We start from the raw sequence: 15,556 nt of genomic DNA on the forward strand, positions 1-15,556 counted from the left end.
AGAATATTCTTTTATTGAGCTGTGAAATGATGTCATATCTATATGAAACATATGAATTTTGCTAATAGTTTTGTTCTTGGATAGAAGTAGTACAAAGGAAGCCTTCATATTCAAATAGTTTGGCTCAACCAGTTAGGGTCGTATTTGGGTAACTTTAAGAACTCACACTGTCGGAAATTTATGAATTACAACGGACCACACACCTGCACCTAATTTGGTGTCTTCTCTCAAGATCAATCTAATTATGTTTGACTCTAGCAGGATTACATAGCATATAGGGCCTCTGATCTGCTAATATGTCTAAAGTAATTGATAATCTCAAAATAGTCAAATCACATTTATTTTTTAATTTAAATTTTCAGTTCCACATTCCTTCGATGCAATATGGCCTAAAGAAACCCAGAAGAAAGGCCTTGTGATCCACTCGCCATAACATAGAAACATCCTCAGGCCACTTGAGATACAGATAGGTGTTGATATTAAGGAGAAGATATGTTACAAAATCAAACCCATCAGACAGCACAAATTCCCCCTTAACTCTGATTCTGTCACCCTGACTCTTTTAAATTCAGAAAAACAGAAAAAAAACATTCTCTTAAAAAACTGCTTCTACAATAGCAAACTTCTTTTTGGGGTAACCAATTCCAATCATGTGGTTTAAATACGGCTTCCCATCCTTAACAGTAGCTGAAGTTGCCAAGCGATGCATAGGCCCTGAGAATTTCGACACAACAGCAGCAGTTTCCCACCCATCTTTGCTCGCAACTAATCTTCCAGAAGGATTCCCAGCAACTACCAATTTAGTAGGAGACAACAGCGCTAAACCGTCTCCGAAATATAGGGGTCCTCCGGCTACCTTAATCACCTTCACTTCCTCACCTTTTGTCAAATCAATCTTGAACAAGTTGCCACTGAAAGTGTGAATCACAATCAGGAACCCATCTGGGTGGTAAACAATTCCGTTTAGGGCTACGAATTTCTTGTACCATTCTTTTGGGGTGAAGAGAGGGTTTCTTATAATCGTTATGAGGTTCCCTTCCACCCCAACCTTCCATATTTTGCCGGCTTTTGCATCAGTGACATATGCATTGCCTTCTGCATCAACATCAACATCATCGGCAAAAGATTTCTCGTCACCTACATCCAATGTTGGAAATCTGTCATTATTACATGAAAAGCTAAAAAGACAAAAAAGAACATGGATATAGGCATAATTGTACCACAAAATAGCACAGCACTAGCATCGTATAGATGATATGTTGGCATAAAATATGATGATGAATATGATGATGGTATTATTAGTAAGGCTTATGTGTTTGCAAAGTATACTAGTCCATGTGTATTACTCCACATTCACGCTAGATGTACACCATAAATCAGTCATTCATATAAAATATATATTGTAATATAAAATACATATTGAAAATGAATTAAACCAAATATCTCTATGAAAAATGCTTGACAATCGTGGGTGTAATCATATAGATATGTAGTGTTGGCCAAAAGAAACTAGTTCCCTAGAATTTCTGATCTAAAAATTTTGCAATCGCAATACTACCACAAAAAACTAGGTTGAAGCCAACACAACATGAAATATACTCTATGTAGGAGCCAACAAAAGATATAAAAAGGGCATGCAATGAGAAAGACGGAGGTAGGACCTTTCCTTTTCAATATGTTTGCTTGCACATGTTTTCAAATTCCATGATGGATTTATTGAGGTGATATAAGCTGTAACAATCATCCATATGACAACGGAATAGACTACTACATTACACTTGCATAAATGTCGAACGATTTAGACAGCGTTATACACTCTTCATGTCTTAAATCTGATACAAATTCGCGAAATCTTTCCGTTCAATTTTCGTACCTACCATTCTACCAAGGATTAAACCATGGCCAGAAGCAACGCAAGCTCAAATTAGTGAACTAAATGGGAAAAGAATACTTTATCTTAACATTTGTTGATTTCGTCAATTTTGACTAAGAATAATTGACAAACATTTGATGTAAAATAAGAATTCTACTTTGTTGCTCGTAACAAATTAATTATATATTTATTACTATGACATACATTTAATTATAACCAAAATAACAAAAGAAAGGTAAATTATTTGCAAAATAGCGAAGAGAAAATGCTTGTATGTTAAAGAAAACACATTATTGCACTCACAATCCCCGAAAATTAAAGTTTTTTGCTATACAATTTTTCAAATTTTATACATGAATATGTGACGCAAAACAATTAGACACTAATAAAAAAAATATAATAGTGCCATGGTTATATTTAGAATTAAATTTTATAAATAATATAATCAAATTAGATTTACATTCATTACTATTTATAAGAAATAAAATTAAACTCATTTTATATTTATTATTGTTACCTAGATTACTTTTTTTTTTATCAATAATAGACTTATCATTGTAATTATATTTTTTTTTAGAAAAAATAAGTTCTTCTCATTGTTGAAGAGAATGAAAAATTCCTTTTGAAAATATTTATTGAGTTATTACACCTTATATACTATGTACTCTTTATGTACTCTTACTAAAAAATAATTACAATGGTAAACCTATTATTGATAAAAAAATTAATCTAGATAACAATTATCAAAATATAAATAAATTTATAAATATTTTTTTCTAATTAATTTTTTATATTTATAAAAAGTTTGATTATTTTTCCTAGTAAAATAATTGTAAGGAGAAATCTTTTCGATATTATTTTTAGATGAATTCTATAATATTTATAATTTAGTGCTTAATTTTTGTTTAACTTATTTTTATGATAAAGTTTAAATATTTAATAATTATTTATTTTTATATTTTTAAATAATATTAATTTTTAACATATTTTAATAAGTCAGGCAAATTTTTGCACCTTATTTTTAACCCTGAGAAAAAAACAATAAAAAGCATCTACTTGAGAATAATCTGCCAGGCATAGCGTGCCAAACGTGTAAATAATTAAATATATTTTTGAGATTGAAAAGATTATAATAAAGACATAAAGATAATAGCAACACAAGCGCAATAGCAACACAAGCGCACATTGAGATAGCATGTTGCTAAAAGAACATATTGAACAATGAATAGTTCAGCTTTATGCAACGTTCTAATTCTAAAGAAGTAAAAAATAAAATAAAATAAAAAATTTTAATAGCGTAGTTCACTTTATTTAAAATTACTTTCATCATTTTTGTTTCTTTTGAATTTAAAATAATTTCCCCCGCAAGGATTATTAAATAAACAACTAGTTTAATTTTGCAATAATAAAAATCACAACTGTGTTTTTCTTTCTAGAACTAAATTTTAATTATGATAATTAAATAAATCATTTTTTTTCATAAAAAGAAAGGACAGAAACATTTTAAATGAACTGTGTATGCTATGACTTATGATTTATGAGCGTACGAATACTGAAGGTAGTGCGAATATCGAATACACGAAGCAGTTGAACAGAGAAGGGAAGAGCTTACTTGGACCGCTGAGTTGTGTAAGAAAGAGCCTCTGCCACGTGGACAAATCATATGCGGAGAGTGCACTATACCGGTTTCCAAACACATCGGCGTGAACAACGAGAACCCGGTTCCTCTGCGTGTCGACCGAGATTCCAAGGGACGAGTTTCCGGACAAATTCACTTCCATCACCGTCGTCACCTCCTCCAACAGAACCTCCTTCTCCGCCTCTTCCGGCACCCGAACCTCGCCTACACCGCCTTCGAAGAACGAGACTATGAAGCGACGATTAGTTGGGTCCCACTTGGCGCACTCCCTCAGCCACCCTCCAGTGCCGTGGTAGTTGTACACGTGGGTTGACGGTTGGGCTCGTTCGAGGGATACGATGATGCCTAAGGGAATGGCCATCAGGACCACCAGGACGGCGAGGGATTTTAGGGAGAAGAGAGAGGAGAGAGCCATGAGAAACAGAGGGAGAGTTTGGTGGTGGTGGATGTGAGGAGAGGGTGTTCTCGTTCCCGATGAAATATCGAAAATGGTTTTGGGAGATTGCTGAGGTGGTTGTGTGTTGTTTGGAAAAGGGGGAGTGAGTTTGGTGGCAATTGGGTGAAAGGACGGTGCTATTGGAAGTGGTATTCTTGGTCAAAACAAAAAAATTAGAGTATTTAATTTATTCAAATGGATCCTACAAAATTTTAAAGGAATTTTTTGGTCTTTAACTAAAATTAATCACTCTTAGTCCTCAGCGTTTTAGTGTGCGTTTGGATTACAATTTGTAAAGTGAAATATATATAAAATTGATTTTTAAACTTATTTTTTATGAAAAATAAGTTTGTGTTAATGTGATTTATATTTGACAATTTTTATATCAAAATGAATTATAATAAAATAAATGTTGTTTGGATTATACTTACTCAAAATCACTTTTTTAGATGAAAAATTACTAAAAAAATATTAATTTAAATAATTTTTTATATTATCCTATCATTTTATTTTAAATATTTGAATAAATCTTATTACTTCATGTTATAATAAAATTAATATTCACCTACTAAAGTAAAGTAACATATAAAAGTTAATAAAATAAATTTTAATACATAAAAACACTAAAAGGAGTACTATACATCTTATAATGTCAAACCAAAAGAAAATATTCTATAATTTTTTTAATATAGTTAGTATTCTTTAATTTAGTATCATTTTAGATTATAAATTTTTATTATTCATGACTTTTTTGTCACTTATAATTAGTATATAATAAAAACGAAAATAAAGTACGACCAGAAGTATAATAAAAACGAAAAAAATTTCATACAAACATAATATATAATAATTACAGCCAACAACATATATTATATGAACAAAAAAATTACAATAAAAAGTAAATAAAATTTATATGAATAAAACTAAATAAAATTTTTATACACAAAATAAATATAGTACAATAAAGGATAGAAAAAAGAATTTATATAAACAAAAAATAATAAAAATATCATAAAAACAAATTAAAATAAAAAATTATATCAACAATAGGTGTCATATGAATAAAAAAATACAATAAAAATAGGTTTAATTACTCCGTTGGTCCCTATAGTTTCGCGAAATTTTCAATTAGGTCCCTACACTTTTTTTCCTTTTAATTGGGTCCCTACACCTATTTTTTTTTTCAATTAGGTCCTTACCGTGACCAAACAGTTAGAGTTAACGGAATATTCTGTTCCTAAGTTAAAGATTCTGTAACTTTATGTGAAATTCCCAATTCTCTTTCACTCGTATTTCTCTGAAATACCATTTTACCCTCCCACACTTAGAAACTGTTCGTTCTCTTCTCTTCTCCCAAACTTAGAGAAGAAACTCGTTCACATTCATTGCTTGCCAACTCGCTCTGCTGCCGAGATCAACTCCACCGGAATATTGCTGGAGGGTAACGCGTCTCCGACATTGATGAGCAGATATTTTATACGCTTTTTGGGGTAATTTCATATAGTTTTTAGTATATTTTTATTATTTTTTAGGCAAAATTCATATTTCTGGACTTTACTATGAGTTTGTGTGTTTTTTTTTGTGATTTCAGGTATTTTCTGGCTGAAATTGAGGGAGCTGAGCAAAAATCTGATTCAGGCTGAAAAAGGACTACTGATGTTGTTGGATTCTGACCTCCCTGCACTCGAAATGGATTTTTTGGAGCTACAAGAGTCCAATTGGCGCGCTCTCAATTGGGTTGGAAAGTAGACATCCAGGGCTTTCCAGCAATATATAATAGTTCATACTTTGCTCGAAGATAAATGACGTAAACTGGCGTTTAACACCAGTTCCATGTTGCATTCTGGAGTTGAACGCCAGAAATAGGTTGCAAGTTGGAGTTAAACGCCAAAAACAGGTTACAACCTGACATTTAACTCTAGAAACAGCCCAGGCACGTGAGAAGTTTAAGTCTCAGCCCTAGCACACACCAAGTGGTCCCCAGAAGTGGATTTCTGCACTATCCATCTTAGTTTACTCATTTTCTGTAAACCTAGTTTACTAGTTTAGTATTTAAACAACTTTTAAAGACTTATTTTGGATCTCATGATATTTTAGATCTGAACTTTGTACTTTTTGACGGCATGAGTCTCTAAACTCCATTGTTGGGGGTGAGGAGCTCTGCAACGTCTCGATGAATTAATGCAATTATTTCTGTTTTCTATTCAAACACGCTTGTTTCTCTTTAAGATGTTCATTCGTACTTAACCATGATGAAGGTGATAATCCGTGACATTCATCACCATTCTCAATCTATGAACGCGTGCCTGACAACCACCTCCGTTCTACCTTCGATTGAATGAATATCTCTTGGATTTCTTAATTAGAATCTTCGTGGTATAAGCTAGAATTCATTGGCAGCATCCTTGAGAATCCGGAAAGTCTAAACCTTGTCTGTGGTATTCCGAGTAGGATTCAGGGATTGGATGACTGTGACGAGCTTCAAATTCGCGAGTGTTGGGCGTAGTGACAGACGCAAAAGGATCAATGGATCCTATTCCGACATGATCGAGAACCGACAGATGATTAGTCGTGCGGTGACAACGTATTTGGACCATTTTCACTGAGAGGACGGATGGTGGCCATTGACAACGGTGATCCACCAACACATAGGTTGCTATAGGAGGAACCTTGCGTGCGTGAAGAAGATGACAGTAGAAAAGCAGAGATTCAGAAGATAAAGCATCTCCAAAACTCCAACATATTCTCCATTACTGCGTAACAATTACTAATTTTATGCTCTTTTACTTTTTACAACTGAAACTAAAAACCCTATCGGTATCCTGACTAAGAATAATAAGATATTCATAGCTTGCTTCAAGCCAACAATCTCCGTGGGATCGACCCTTACTCACGTAATGTATTACTTGGACGACCCAGTGCACTTGCTGGTTAGTTATACGGAATTACATAGTGTGAGTGTAATTTTCGTGCACCAAGTTTTTGGCGCCGTTGTCGGGGATTGTTCAAGTTTGAACAACTGACGGTTTATCTTGTTACTTATATTAGAAAAAATTTGTCTTTTTTATTGTTTAGAGCCACTAGGATTGCATCTTATATTATTCCTTTTAAAAAAATTTTTCAAAGATATTATTTTTCTTTATTAGTTTTAAATTTTTCTTAGAGTCTTTTGTGTGAGTTTAGTGTCATGTTTTAAGTTTGGTGTCAATTGCATGCTTTTCTTTGTCTTTCAATTTTCGAATTGCATGTTCTTTGTTCTTCCTTGATCTTCAAATTGTTCTTGTCAAATTTTTCTTGTTTGATCTTTGGTTTGTCTTGTTTTGTGTCTTTTCTTGTTTTTCTTGTGCATTTTTCAAAATATTAGTTTTCAAAAAATATTTTTATTTATTAAAGATACCTCTTTAAAACACGTTACACTTATAGCTCAATTGGCTAGAGCGTTGGTTTGTGTTCTTGGTAATTGGGTATCTTCTTTTTAAAACTTTTTCAAAAATAATTTTTCTTTGATTAAAACTTGTGCCAAACTTTAAGTTTGGTGTTTTCTTGTTAATTTTTCTTTAGTTTTCCAAAATTTTAAATTGGTTTTCTAAAAATTTTAAGTTTGGTGTTCTTTCTTTTTGTTCTTGGTGTTCTTGTGAGTTTTCAAGATGTTCTTGAGCCTTCTTTGTGTTTTGATCTTAAAATTTTTAAGTTTGGTGTGCCTTGGTGTTTTTCCTCCAAAATTTTCGAAAACAAGGAGCATTGGATTTAAAAATTTTAAGTCTTATGTCTTTTGTGTGTTTTTCTCTTTCATAATAAAATTCAAAAATAAAAAATATCTTTTCTAACTATTTTTAAGCAAATATTTTGAAATTTTTTCATAAAAATTCAGATTTCAATTTTAAAATTTTAAAATCATATCTTTTTCAAAAAAATATCCTAACCACTTTCTCTCTCCTCACTTTTTCGAAAATCTTCACAAAATATTTTCAAAATTTTTATTTTTATTCTTTTTATTTTAGTTTTTATTTTATTTTATTATTTTGAAAATTATTTTTCTTATATAATAAAATAAATAAAATAAATCCACATCATTTTCCTTTCTCCATCATGGATCTAAGTGGAAATGAACAGTCCAGAAGGACTCTGGGGTCATATGCTAACCCCAATACTGCTTCATATGGGAGTAGTATCTGTATACCCTCCATCGGAGTCAATAGTTTTGAGTTGAATTCTCAGCTCATTATCATGGTGCAGCAAAATTGCCAATATTTCGGTCTTCCACAAGAAGAACCTACAGAGTTTCTGGCACAGTTTTTACAAATTGCTGACACAGTACATGATAAGGAAGTAGATCAGGATGTCTACAGATTATTACTATTTTCATTTGCTGTAAAAGACCAAGCTAAGAGGTGGTTAAATAACCAACCTAAGGCTAGCATAAGGACATGGAAACAGTTGTCAGAAAAATTCCTGAATCAATACTTCCCTCCAAAACGGATGGCACAGCTAAGGCTGAGCATCCAAGGCTTTAAACAAGGAGATAATGAATCCCTTTATGATGCCTGGGAGAGATACAGAGAGATGCTAAGAAAATACCCCTCTGAAATATTTTCAGAGTGGGTGCAGTTAGACATCTTCTATTATGGGCTTACAAAGAAAGCTCAGATTTCTCTAGACCACTCAGCTGGTGGATCTATACACATGAGAAAGACAATTGAGGAAGCTCAAGAGCTCATTGATACAGTTGCCAGAAATCAGCATCTGTACCTAAGCAGTGAATATTCCATGAAAGAAGAGGCTAAAACAGTAACTGCTGAACTCATTCCTGCAGAACAAGTTACTGAATTCAATCAGCAATTAGATTTCTGACAAAACAGCTAGTCGAATTCAAGGAGATATTGCAAGAAACAAGAATAGCTAATATGAATATGGAAGTGCGGTTGAAGCAAACAGAACAGCAGTTATCAAAACAAATAACAGAAGAGTGCCAAGCAGTTCAATTAAGAAATGGAAAAATATTAAATACCTCACGTCAAGGCAGCAGGAAGCCAAGAAATGAACAAACTGCTACCCAAAATCCCTCTGAGGACAGTAAGATCCCAGAGAGGAATAATTCTAGTGCTCAAACGCCAGAAAAGGATGGAGAACTGGCGTTGAACGTCCAACCCATGCTCAGTTCTGGCGTTCAAACGCCAGAAACAAGTAAGGAATTGGCGTTGCCCAAAAAAAGCTCAGTTCTGGCATTCAGACGCCAGAAACAGGTAAGGAGTTGGCGTTTAACGCCACTCCAGCTTCCACCCCTGGCATTCAAATGTCAGTGGGGGATCAGACACATACAAGTGCTGATAGCAACCCCTCTAAAAAGGCTTCTCCAACCATATCTGTAGGAAATAAACCTGCAGCAACTAAGGTTGAGGAATACAAAGCCAAAATGCCTTATCCTCAGAAACTCCGCCAAGCAGAACAGGATAAGCAATTTGTCTGCTTTGCAGACTATCTTAGAACTCTTGAAATAAATATTCTATTTGCAGAGGCACTTGAGCAAATACCCTCTTATGCTAAGTTCATGAAAGAGATCTTAAGTCATAAGAAGGATTGGAGAGAAACTGAAAAAGTTTACCTCACTGAAGAATGCAGTGCAGTCATTCTGAAAAGCTTACTTGAGAAGCTTAAAGATCTCGGAAGCTTCATGATACCATGCACATTAGAAGGTACTTGTACTAAGCAAGCTTTATGTGATCTTGGGGCACGTATCAACCTAATACCTGCATCTACCATCAGAAAGCTTGGTTTGACTGAAGAAGTCAAACCAACCCGGATATGTCTCCAACTTGCTGATGGCTCCATTAAATACCCATCAGGCGTGATTGAAGACATAATTATCAAGGTTGGGCTATTTGCCTTTCCCACTGACTTTGTGGTGCTGGAAATGGAAGAGCACAAGAGTGCAACTCTCATTCTAGGAATACCTTTCCTAGCAACTGGACGAACCCTCATTGACGTCTAAAAAGGAGAAGTAACCCTGAGAGTCAATAAGGACGAGTTTAAGCTGAATGTTGTCAAAGCTATGCAGCATCCAGACACCCCAAACGACTACATGAGCATTGATATTATTGACTCTCTGGTAAAAGAGGTCAATATAACTGAGAGTCTCGAATCAGAGTTAGAGAATATCTTTAAAGATGCTCAGCCTGATCTGGAGGAACCAGAGAGAATAATAAAACCTCTGAAAATCCATCAGGAAGAGGAGAAACCTCCCAAACCCGAGCTCAAGCCATTACCACCATCCCTGAAATATGCACTTCTAGGAGAAGATGATACGTTTCCTGTAATCATAAGCTCTACCTTAGAGCCACAGGAAGAGGAAGCACTAATTCAAGTGTTAAGGACACACAAGACAGCTCTTGGGTGGTCCATCAGTGATCTTAAGGGCATTATCCCAGCCAGATACATGCACAAGATCCTATTGGAGGATGACGCTAAGCCAGTAGTTCAACCACAGAGGCGGCTGAATCCAGCCATGAAGGAGGTGGTGCAGAAGGAGGTCACTAAATTACTAGAGGTTGGGATTATTTATCCTATTTCTGATAGCCCCTGGGTAAGCCCTGTCCAAGTCATCCCTAAGAAGGGTGGCATGACAGTGGTTCATAATGAAAAAAATGAACTGGTTCCTACAAGAACAGTTACAGGGTGGCGTATGTGTATTGATTACAGAAGGCTCAATACAGCTACCAGAAAGGATCATTTTCCTTTATCATTCATAGACCAGATGCTAGAGAGACTAGCAGGTCATGAATACTACTGCTTCCTGGATGGATATTCAGGTTATAATCAAATTACAGTAGATCTCCAGGATCAAGAAAAAATAGCATTCACATGTCCATCCGGAGTATTTGCATACAGAAGGATGCCATTTGGTCTGTGCAATGCACCTGCAACTTTTCAAAGGTGCATGCTCTCTATTTTTTCTGATATGGTGGAAAAATTTCTGGAAGTCTTCATGGATGACTTTTCAGTATTTGGAGACTCATTTAGCTCCTGCCTTGACCATCTAGCACTTGTTCTAAAGAGGTGCCAAGAGACTAACCTAGTTTTAAACTGGGAGAAATGTCACTATATGGTGACTGAAGGAATTGTCCTTGGGCACAAAATTTCGAACAATGGAATAGAGGTGGATCAAGCTAAGGTAGAGGTAATTGAAAAATTACCACCACCTGCCAATGTTAAGGCAATCAGAAGCTTTCTGGGGCATGCAGGATTCTAGAGGAGGTTTATAAAAGATTTTTCAAAAAATGCCAAACCTCTGAGTAATCTGCTAGCTGCTGACACGCCATTTATCTTTGATAAGGAGTGTCTGCAGGCATTTGAGAGTTTGAAAGCTAAGCTGGTCACAACACCAGTCATCTCTGCACCAGATTGGACATTACCATTTGAACTAATGTGTGATGCCAGTGACCATGTCATTGGTGCAGTGTTGGGACAAAGGCATGACAAGCTTCTGCACGTAATTTACTATGCCAGTCATGTTTTAAATGACGCACAGAAGAACTATACAACCACAGAAAAAGAGTTACTTGCAGTGGTTTACGCCATTGACAAGTTTAGATCTTATTTAGTAGGATCAAAAGTGATTGTGTATACTGACCATGCTGCTCTTAAATATCTACTCACAAAGCAGGATTCAAAACCCAGACTCATCAGATGGGTGTTACTTTTGCAAGAGTTTGATATAGAAATAAGAGATAGAAAAGGGACAGAGAACCAAGTAGCAGATCACCTGTCCCGAATAGAACCAGTAGAAGGGGCGTCCCTCCTTTTTACTGAGATCTCTGAAAACTTTCCAGATGAGCAACTCTTTGCCATCCAGGAAGTACCATGGTTTGTAGACATTGCAAACTACAAGGCTGTGAGATTCATACCCAAAGAGTATAGTAGGCAGCAATCAAAGAAATTGATCACAGATGCAAAGTACTATCTTTGGGATGAACCATATTTCTTCAAGAGATGTGCTGACGACATAATCCGTAGATGTGTGCCTAAAGAAGAAGCATAGAAGATCCTATGGCATTGCCATGGATCGCAATATGGAGGACATTTTGGAAGTAAGCGAACAGCCACAAGAGTACTCCAAAGTGGCTTCTACTGGCCTACTCTCTATAAAGACTCCCGAGTGTTTGTACTTAATTATGACAGTTGCCAAAAGATCTAGCAATCTGCCTCACAGTTATGCCATGCCTCAACAAGGGATCTTGGAGATTGAGTTGTTTGATGTATGGGGTATTGACTTCATGTAGCCTTTCCCACTATCATACTCAAACACTTATATTCTGGTGGCAGTGGATTATGTATCCAAGTGGGTGGAAGCTATTGCAACACCCACTAATGATACTAAGTGCTGAAATTCTTCCAGAAACACATCTTCAGCAGATTTGGTGTCCCTAGAATACTAATTAGTGATGGGAGCACTCATTTATGCAATAAACAGTTTTACTCTGCTATGGTCCGATATGGAGTTAGCCACAGGGTGGCATCTCCATATCATCCACAGATAAATGGGCAAGCTGAAGTCTCTAATAGAGAACTTAAAAGAATCCTGGAACGGACTGTGATTAACCGTAGAAAGGATTGGGCAAGAATCTTGGATGATGCTCTGTGGGCATACAGAACAGCATTCAAGACTCCTATAGGGACCTCTCCATACTAGCTTGTGTTTGAAAAAGCCTGTCACTTGCCAGTGGAATTGGAACATAAGGCCTACTGGGCAACCAAATTCATAAACCTTTATGCCAAGTTAGCTGGAGAAAAATGATTACTCCAGTTAAATGAGTTAGAGGAATTCAGACTCAATACTTTCAAAAATGCAAAAATTTACAAAGAGAAAGCAAAAAGATGGCATGATAAGAAGCTGTCCTCTAGAGTCTTTGAGCTAGGGCAGAAAGTTCTGCTGTTTAATTCTAGACTCAGATTATTTTCCGGGAAATTGAAATCCCGGTGGAGAGGTCCCTATGTGATTACAAGTGTGTCACCATATGGATACGTAGAGCTTCAGGATAATGACTCTGACAAAAAGTTCATTATTAATGGACAGAGAGTCAAACATTATATTGAAAGCAATTTTGAGCAAGACTGCTCAAAACTGAGACTTGATTAAAGCTAAGTAATAGTCCAGCTAAAGACAATAAAGAAAGAAGCATGAGTTCACATCTGGGTGTTAAACGCCAGAAAGAAGCATCTTCTGGGCGTTTAATGCCAGATTTACAACGTCCTGGGTGTTCAGAAAAACGCCCAGTGAGAAAAGAGTTCCTGGCGTTTAACGCCAGCCAGAAGCAACAGCTGGGCGTTAAACGCCCAGGAGAAGCTACAAATGGGCGTTAAATTCCCAAAACATGTATTGTTTGGGCGTTTAACGCCAGTATTATGGGGAGGAGGTAAATTCGTTTTCAATTCAAACTTTTTCCAATTTTTATGTTTCAATTCATGATTTCTTACATAAACATGTTACAAACTCTCATATTCCAAACTTCAATTCCAAAAATTTTTAATCCTAATTTTTCAAATCCTTTTTCAAAGATATCAAATGTATCTTAATTCATAAACACAAATCCTTTTCAAATCCTCTCCAACTTCTTTTCAAATCTTTTTCAAAACTCAATTATCTTTTTAAATTCTTCTCAAATCTTTTCTTTTAAATTCATCATATCCTCTTTTCAAAATTCAGATTTATTTTTTTAAATATCTTTCATATCTTTTCAATTTTAAATTGCATCTTTTTCCTATCATACTTATCTTTTACAAATTATATCTTCTATCATATCTCCTTCAAAATTTTCGAAAAACCCACCCCTTCCCTTTAAATCCTAGTTCGGCCTCCCTCCTCTCCTCCCCTCCATAATTCAAAAAATTGGCTCTCCTTCTATCCTTCTCTTTTCTTTTCTTTTGCTTGAGGGCAAGCAAACCTCTAAGTTTGGTGTGTTTATCCGTGATCACTAAACCAATACCCACTAAGATCATGGCTCCTAAGGGAAAATAAACCACTCCAAGAGGCAAGAAAGAGAATATTCTAAAACCACTTTGGAATCAAAGGAAGTTATTAACCAAAGAACATTCAGACCATTACTACAAAATAATGGGTCTAAGGTCAGTGATCCCAGAAGTTAAATTCGATCTGAAAGAAGACGAATATCCAGAGATCCAAGAGCAAATTCGAAACAGGAGCTGGGAAATCCTAGCTAATCCTGAAACAAAGGTGGGAAGGAACATGGTTCAGGAATTCTACTCTAATCTGTGGCAAACAGATAGGCAGAGAATAGCTGGAGCCGCTTTCTATGATTATCGGACTTTGGTCAGAGGGAAGATTGTTCACCTTCTCCTTGACAAAATCAGGGAAATCTTTAAGCTACCTTAGCTGAAAGATGACCCAGACTCCTTTAATAGGAGAATGATGAGAACAAATAAGGGCTTGGACGAAATTCTAGAGGACATATAGAGCTTGGACAAAATTCTAGAGGACATATGCCTCCCTGGAACCAAGTGGACAACCAGCACAAAGGGTGTCCTAAACCAACTCAAGAGAGGAGATCTCAAACCAGTCACTAGAGGCTGGCTGGACTTTAATGGGCGTTCTATACTGCCCACTAGCAACTGCTCTGAAGTCACCATCAAAAGAGCAGTAATGATCCATTGTATTATGTTGGGAAAAAAAGTGGAAGTTCATCAGCTGATTTCTTGTGAACTTTACACAATTGCAAACAAGAACTCCAAAGATGCCAAATTGGCTTATCCAAGCTTAATCTCTATGCTATGTAAAGATGCTGGGGTGAAGATGGGAGTGACTGAGTATATCTCAGTTGACCGACCAATCACCAAAAAGTCAATGAAAGGATAACAAGTGCAGGACGACCCCATCAAGAGGAGAGCACAGGAGTTCCTCCCGGAAATCCCTCAAATTGAATACTGGGAGCGTCTTGAAGCATCTATCACCAAGTTGCAAGAAGCTATGGACCAACTAAAGGAAGAACAAAAAAATCAAAATAGCATGATTTGCAAACTGCTTGGGGAACAAGAGGAGCAGAGGCATGAAATGAGGGAACTGAAGCGTCAGAAGCTGTCTCTTGAAGGACCACACACTCCACAGACTAAGGGAGCATCGACCTCCCAAAATAAAGGTTGTTGAGTCCTAATCTTAGCTTTAACTCTGTGATAATTGTTCTTATTAGGAATTTACCTTATAAGTCATATATGAAGTAGTAGTAATTAGTATCTCTATTTTGATTTTATCTCCAATTAAGCTATAATTTATTTTTCTCATCATCATCAAACATGAATAAAATAGTAGATTTTTAGAATAAAGAGGCAATATTTTTTACGAGTTCTTAATAAGGAAAATTCTAATTATTTATATGTGGTGACAATACTTTTTGTCTTCTGAATGAATGCTTGAACAGTGCATATTTTTTATATTGAATTTTATGAATGTTAAAATTGTTGGCTCCTGAAAGAATGATGAACAAGACAAATATTATTGCTGATCTGAAAAATCATGAAATTGATTCTTGAAGCAAGAAAAAGCAGTGAAAAAAAAGAGAGAAGCAAAAGAGGTAAAAAAAAAGCCAATAGCCCTTTAAAC

The 15,556-nt window shown here is 35.6% G+C and overlaps 1 protein-coding gene across 1 annotated transcript; it reads right to left on the minus strand.

Moving 5' to 3' along the window:
* Nucleotides 1–324: 324 nt before the first annotated feature.
* On the minus strand, nucleotides 325–4,100 carry LOC107464956 (uncharacterized). Its single transcript, XM_016083918.3, has 2 exons — nucleotides 3,486–4,100; nucleotides 325–1,137 (listed from the first exon to the last, which is right to left on the minus strand). The coding sequence occupies exons 1-2, from the start codon at nucleotides 3,925–3,927 to the stop codon at nucleotides 596–598; spliced, it is 984 nt and encodes a 327-aa protein (XP_015939404.1). The 5' UTR covers nucleotides 3,928–4,100; the 3' UTR covers nucleotides 325–595.
* Between the last annotated feature and the right edge of the window lie 11,456 nt (nucleotides 4,101–15,556).

The sequence above is a fragment of the Arachis duranensis genome, chromosome 9 (genome assembly GCF_000817695.3).
Source record: "Arachis duranensis cultivar V14167 chromosome 9, aradu.V14167.gnm2.J7QH, whole genome shotgun sequence".
NCBI lineage: Eukaryota > Viridiplantae > Streptophyta > Magnoliopsida > Fabales > Fabaceae > Arachis > Arachis duranensis.